Source organism: Oryx dammah, unplaced genomic scaffold (assembly GCF_014754425.2).
Source record: "Oryx dammah isolate SB20612 unplaced genomic scaffold, SCBI_Odam_1.1 HiC_scaffold_29, whole genome shotgun sequence".
NCBI lineage: Eukaryota > Metazoa > Chordata > Mammalia > Artiodactyla > Bovidae > Oryx > Oryx dammah.
The window spans coordinates 103,057,426-103,064,768 of NW_024070213.1; the positions used below are offsets into that span (position 1 = coordinate 103,057,426).

Below are 7,343 nucleotides of genomic sequence, written 5' to 3' on the forward strand. Positions count from 1 at the left end.
CAACTGAGTCATGTTAAGATACTACCACTGAAAGGAATTATATATATAAATGTAACAAGGAAAGCACAGAGGGAATCTAAATAGATAGTACTTTTGACGAAGGTTTTCACCTAGTCAAATCTTTTTTTAATCTTGTCTTCTGAGCAGAACTAGAAAAAATTAGTTGGCTATCATCTTGGCAGATTCACGATAGTTGCCTGTGTGCACAGGCACATGTGCATACACATATTAGTGTGCAGAAGAACTTACCAGAGTGAAGTAAAATGATAAAGAATACTGGCCCCAAATATGTTGAACATAAAAAAACAGAGACGTGTAAGTCAATGTCAAAGTGTCAAAAACATAACATAAACGTTAAAGTTATGAAATATGTAATATATCACAATTTTGCAAAGTGTCCTTTTTTTTCCTCATAGTAAGCACTAAAATTATTCCATTTGATTATGTAATTTCTGTTACTAACTGGTACAGCAATAAATAGTGCACAAATTTCTCTGAGGAGTTTTTGGAAATAGCTTCAAGTATTTTGTATTTACAAAGTGTATATATATTTATATATGTGTATATATGATATATAATTATGCATGATATAGTACATAATATATATATATAATATTGAAATAGAATCAATTAATCTTAATTTTTGTATCCTTCTTAGAAGCTAAAAAAGTTTGAGCAATTGAATTAGTGCTATATACAGAGAAGTTACATCTAAAAACCATCATTGGGCTTCCCTCTCCTATATTTTTAACTGAATCTCTTTCCTCAGTGCTAAGGAATCTGTCTGCCAATGCAGGAGACAGGGGTTTGATCTCATATCCCTGAAGATCTCACATGCCTGGAAGCAACTAACCCTACATGCCACAGCTATTGAGCCTGTGTTCCAGAGCATGGGAATCACAACTACTTGAGCCCTGGTAGCACAACTACTGAAGTCCACGTGTCCTAGAGGTCCATTCTCCACAACAAGAGAAGCCACTGCAATGAAAAGCCTATGCACTGCAACTACTGAGTATTACCAGCTTGTGGTAACTAGAGAAAAGCCTGTGCAGCAATGAAGACCCAGCACAGCCAAAAATAAATAAGTTCATAAGAAACAAAAGAAGACCAGCATTGTATTTTCTAATTATCTACATTCTATACGCAGACATCATGAAAAATGTAATTTAAAAGTTTGATTCATTAAATTAAAACATTTGAATCACATAAAAATCAACATTTAAAGAAAATATGAACAGATTCTTTTCCTATTTCTATTGCTGCTTTACATATGAATAAAACCTGAAGGTATATTTGTTATTTATGTATACTTTTTAATTGCAGAAATCATTTTTAATGAAGCGGTGCTGCTGCAATGCACATATCCAAGGCTATCACTTGAAGGGGGTATAATATGGAGATTGGTTTATTCATTGCCCATTCTATTCTCTTTATAGTAAACCTTCTGACCTAAAAAGGTAAGAAACAAAAAGAATAAAACAACCAAATCAAAAAACAAACAAACAAACAAGTAACTATATCAAAACATTTAAATATGCAGATTTCTAAACTCCTCTGCAACTCAGTTGTTTCTGAATGACTGAGATTCTATAAATTGATGCATGCCTGTGATTTTCAATTAGGAACAAATTGAGTAAAAGAAAGAAGCATGGTAGAAGGCAATCACATATTGACACAAATTGCAGTACATTTCCTGAAGTGGCAGTTTCCTGAGGCTTCAGTGGCAGTTGGGTCAACCATGGCAGTAGCAACATAACCTCAGAGGCTGAGAACTGTTGCAGAAAGTTTGGTTTAGATTGCACCTTTCTGGGTCTCCAGATGATTTGTAAGCCACCCAGGATCTGGCTACAGTCATTCCTACAAGAATACCTTCTTTTGTCTGCAACTGAACCATAACACTTATACAGTTGTTGTCAAGAACAGTTGTAGACATCGTTCCCACAAAGAAAGGAGTCTTCGGGAATGGCAGTCCAACACTATTTCAGATGAAAGTTTAGTGAGCACTCATTTAGTATTAAAGGATGAGATATGATCTCTCCTATATTTTTAACTGAATCTCTTTGGGTGCCATACAAGCAAAAGGCCAGAAAATGTCAAGAATAGTAGAGACAAGTTAAATGACAATAGAAGAAAATATTTCAAAATGCATTCTATGAGGCTAGCATTATGCCAATCCTAAAGACAAAGAAGTTAGAAAAATATAGACCCATATTCTCAAACATATAGTCACAAAATTCATAATTCAGTTTTAGTAAAATTAATCAAACAGTGTATAGAAAGGACCAAGCTGAGTTTATCTTGGAAATGTACATTTAAATTTTGAAAAATTTAAGGAGCAAGATATACATGTGAGGCAGATGTAATGACAAATGGAACTGATATTAATATTAACAGAATAAAAAAAGAAAAATTAAAAAAAAACTATCTCAATAGATGTAGGAAAAAAAAACATTTTTCAAAATTCAAACAACAATGTACACTAAAAAAAGAAAGCCCCCCAAATTCAGGCTAGAACTGAAATGTCTCAGTCTTTTAAAGGACACATATAAAAAGGTTTGGTTTCAATGTTGGCCACACGAAATAATGGGAATAGAGTAGGCTGCCCAAAGTTACTATATAAAATGTAAAGAGAAGGTGTAGGGGCAAATCTTTCATCAAATTTTAAATCAGACAAAGTAAGGGAAATCATGAAAAATAATTTTATAGTGGTCAAATTCATTAAAGAACAAGGTCAATGTTATTTTTGACGATAAGGTAAGACACATACATACTACATATATATTTGTATATATCTTACCTTATTCTCAACAAATATATATGCATACATATGGGGCTTTCCAGATAGCTCAGTTGGTAAAAGATATGTCTGCAATAGAGGAGACCCAGTTTGATTCCTGGGTAAGGAAGATCCACTGGAGAAGGGATGGGTTACCCACTCCAGTTAAATGTATTCTTGCACTTCCCTTGTGGCTCAGCTGGTAAAGAATCTGCCTGCAATGTGGGAGACCTGGGTTTGATCCTCGGGTTGGGAAGATCCCCTGGAGAATTCCATGGACTGTATAGTCCATGCGGTCTCCAAGAGTCAGACATGACTGAGAGAGTTGCACTTTCACTTTCACTTTCTTATGCTTATAGCTTCAAAATGTATTGAACAGATTCATATCTTGTCTCAATTCTCAAATCTCTAACCCATTTGAAATTGTTACTAAATATAAGAACAATAGACAAATGTCAGATGGGAGAAAGAGCTTATATATACATATAAATAAGCATATATATATATATATATACACACACACAGAGAAAGAGAGAGAGAAAGAACTATTTAAAAAACAGTACAATGGAAGAAGAAGGGTGCCAAGGGAGCAAAAATTGAGGTTATAATAGTGTTTCAGTGAAGACTTAAGGTTCTTTGTCTAAAAATATGAACTAAAAATAACTATATTTGTATCCTTTCAGCATTATATCTAGAGAGTTATGTTTTAAAACAACTTATTTTTTTTTTTTGGGTAAATTGTAATTTTTTTATTGGAAAACAAATATACAACTTGGAATAGATTTGAGGCAAATTGTGCCATAAGCAGATTTTCTTTAAGTGGCTAAAACAAAGTTTAAAAAGCAAGTTAACAATAAAAGAAAATGTTTCTGGTATAGGACCAGCAGTACAAAAAAATAGTGTACGAGTACCTGGATAAAACACCCGTTTTGCAATAGTGCAACTTTTAAGTACATATTGTTGACTGTCCGTAGTCCACGCAGAGTTACAACTCCACACTTCAACAACAACATGCTGACAGTTCCTAAAGAAAACTACTCAAAAAAAAAAAAGGCATAACCCAGATGTTCCCTCATTTGACCAACTCCATCTAAGTTTAGATGTGCAGAAGGGCTTAGATATATCCAGAGTAAGCCACATGCAACATGTTACTTGATCAATTTTCTAAAATAAGGTTTCAGGACAATGACAGTAAGATAAGGGAAGAAAACATGGAGGAATGAAGTCCTAATTACTATACATGCATATTTTTTTTTGACAGTAGGGGGAAACCTTTTACAGATAAGTTACAAACAAAGAAAAGGCAAATAAACAATTTTGTACAAGAAATTTAACACATTCTGTACAATGTCTTCACTTTGCTGTCATCATTTGTACAAACTCTTCATAGTTTACTTGACCATCACCATCAATATCTGCTTCCCTGATCATTTCATCAACCTCTTCATCTGTTAACTTCTCTCCAAGGTTTGTCATCACATGGCGGAGCTCTGCTGCACTAATATAGCCATTACCATCCTTATCAAACACACGGAATGCTTCTCTAATTTCTTCTTCACTGTCTGTATCTTTCATTTTTCTTGCCATCATTGTCAGAAATTCCGGGAAGTCAATTGTGCCATTACCATCAGCATCTACTTCGTTAATCATGTCCTGTAACTCTGCTTCTGTGGGATTCTGCCCAAGAGACCACATTACAGTTCCCAATTCCTTTGTTGTTATAGTTCCATCACCATCCTTGTCAAATAGTGAAAAAGCTTCTTTGAATTCTGCAATCTGCTCTTCAGTCAGCTGGTCAGCCATGCTGCAAGCGTTACCGGTCTCCGGGACTCAATCACACAACTACTCAGCTCGCTCGCTCCACTCGGACTAATTCTAAAACAACTTAAAATAGAGTGGAAAACTATATAGACAAATCACTGGGTAGACAAAAGTTTCTGCATATTTTGTAAACTTCAAATTAACAAGAATGGAATGTAACACAAAACAACAGCTTGGAATAGATCCATTGTTTATTAGAGGCAATGTTTTCTTGGTTTTCTGGTTCATCCTATTTATCTGTGTAGTCTTTTTCTAGGTCACAGAGCACATCAATATTTGTATTCTTTTAGTACTAAGAAAAGTATTTTAGAATTATGATAGAAATTACATCAGTAACATTCTTTCATCTTATAAATACTAGTCTTCCATTTTATTCTAAAATGTGTATCTAAAAGTCATAATTTTCTTTGTGAATGCTAACATGCTAACAGCAGCTGCCCTTTACTGGAAGAGCCTCAATTGAAATTAACATTTGGATATTTTGGGAGTATTATTTCTTAAAATTTTGAGGGCTGTTAATATTAGGGTCTCTGAGTTATTTTAGCTAATTAAAGGTTTAATTAATTAAAAATAATCTAAAAGTTGTCTTACTGAATTCTGAAATAAGATACTAGCTCAAACTAATTTTTAAGTGTTTTTTGTTCATTCTTCATCATGAAGAGATAATACAGTATCATGAGATTCAGGGGGAGATGCCTCTCTGAGAAAACTTCATTTCTTCTATATCAAAGTCATGAAATTGGAGTCATACTAGGTGTTTCATGACTTTATATTCCACAATAAATTCTAGGATCAAAGATGTAAATGAGAATGAGAGAGTTACAGTGATGGAGTAATATGGAGAGATGGGACAGCGGAAAGGCAGAAAAACTCAAAGGGAGAAAGATAAGCCAATATAGAGAATGAAAAATTAATGATTCTAACTATAGCTACATTAAGCAAAAAATGAGAGCAAGGTGTAAGGATGCCTGACTGTCAGCAAATATCCAAGGACATGGATACAGATAGGTCTCAGGAATAAACTTAAATCCGAGGCTGTAAAAGATGACAGGAAAGATTGAAGGCAGGAGAAGGGGACAGGATGAGATGGTTGGATGGCATCACTGATTCAATGGACATGAGTTTGAGCAAGCTCTGGGAAATAGAGAAGGACAGGATTGCGTGCTGTAGTCCATGGGTTGCAAAGAATCAGACTGAGCAACTGAACAACAACAGGGGTAGTAATACACACCAGAGTCAGATGCATGAGTTTACAACAGTCACTCAGAGCTGCTCACTCAGAAAGAGTAGGGCTTAAAAGTTAATATTCTGTGGTTAATCCTGAAATTACCATTTATCTCTCAAATTATATTTGTAGGTGGAGTTCCATAGGAAAATGGAATATGTCACAGGGAGCCAAGGCACCAAAGTGGTCTTGCTCCCTGCCCCTCTCCTTTTCCTAAGCTGTCTGTTCCCCTGTCCTCTGGCACCCTGGCCTGCCAGCTCATATCTGCTCTCAGTTGCCCACTGGTCCCTGATGCACTTGCTCCCCAAGGCCTTGGCCCCTGCACTGACACCCTACAACCCTCGGCCTACCCAGTGACTGTAGAGACCTGGGCACAAGTCAGAATCAGGAATGCAGCATGGGCAGCAGCCATCCTCACCCCAAGCTGGCAAAGCCATGGCTCTCTCATTGAACAACTTGGCAGGTTAGAGCTGTTGCATATTCATAATTCAGGTACTGATCATTCTGCATAGGAATCCTAATCCCTTTGGAATTTTGTCACTGTGTGTTGGGGGTGACTGGCTTATGGAAAGATTGACTTTCCTTGGCTGGATCACATATTGGACCAATGTCTGATTGGTGGGAAAGGAGATGCATAGGGGAGCAGAGCGAGTATACATCACCGGTACTTCTCTGAGGGTCTGCACTTGCTCTGCAAGTATCCTCATTCTCAAGGAGGCACAACATTTCATGGGATATTAAAACCGTCTGATGGGTAAAGAAAGAGACTGCAAAAGATGGCGAAAAAGTTTCATGTTTCAGTACGTTTAACAGTTGGGTTTCCCAGGTGGCACAGTGGTAAAGAATCCACTTGCCAATGCAGGGAAAATAAGAGATACCGGTTTGATCCCTGAGTTGGAAAGATCCTCTGGAGGAGGGGATGGCAATCCGCTCCAGTATTCTTGCCTGGAGAATCCCATGGACAGAGGAGCCTGGAGGGCCAAAAGAGTAAGACATGACTGAACGATTGACCTACTGACTGACTGACCCTTAATGGCTGCACGTGTTTTTGCCTTTTTGAATAAAAGGTCTCATCTTTTCATCAGCACTGGGCCCTGCAAATTATGTAGCCAGACCTGATGCCATCAATACTTTCCCCCTTTATCCCATCTTTGTTTCTTTCTAAATGTCTGCTTTATTCTTCCATTTCTTTCTGTAACTCAACTCTTCCTTGGATATGGTGACCCATAAGACATACACACATGTACACACACAAATACAGCTACCTGAAAGAAGTACTGGAAACTCAAAGTGTTTGAGCTTTTTTAGAAAAATTTATTTATTTTTTATTGAAGGATAATTGCTTTACAGAATTTTGCTGTATTCTTTCAAACCTCAACATGAATCAGACATAGGTATACATATATCCTCTCTCTTTTGAAACTCCCTCTCATCTCCCTTCCCAGCCCATCCCTCTAGGTTGATACAGAGCACCTGCTTGATTTTCCTGAGCCATACAGCAAATTCCCATGAGCTTGAGTT

At 36.5% G+C, this 7,343-nt stretch overlaps 1 protein-coding gene across 1 annotated transcript; it reads right to left on the reverse strand.

Annotated features, from left to right (window-relative positions):
- Positions 1 to 3,510: 3,510 nt before the first annotated feature.
- LOC120858425 (calmodulin-1-like) lies at positions 3,511 to 4,645 on the reverse strand. Its single transcript, XM_040234483.1, has one exon. The coding sequence runs from the start codon at positions 4,577 to 4,579 to the stop codon at positions 4,130 to 4,132; it is 450 nt and encodes a 149-aa protein (XP_040090417.1). The 5' UTR covers positions 4,580 to 4,645; the 3' UTR covers positions 3,511 to 4,129.
- Between the last annotated feature and the right edge of the window lie 2,698 nt (positions 4,646 to 7,343).

Bases quoted from the DNA above. Each gene is read 5' to 3' on its own strand.
- LOC120858425 (XM_040234483.1), bottom strand. From the start codon at position 4,579: ATGGCTGACCAGCTGACTGAAGAGCAGATTGCAGAATTCAAAGAAGCT.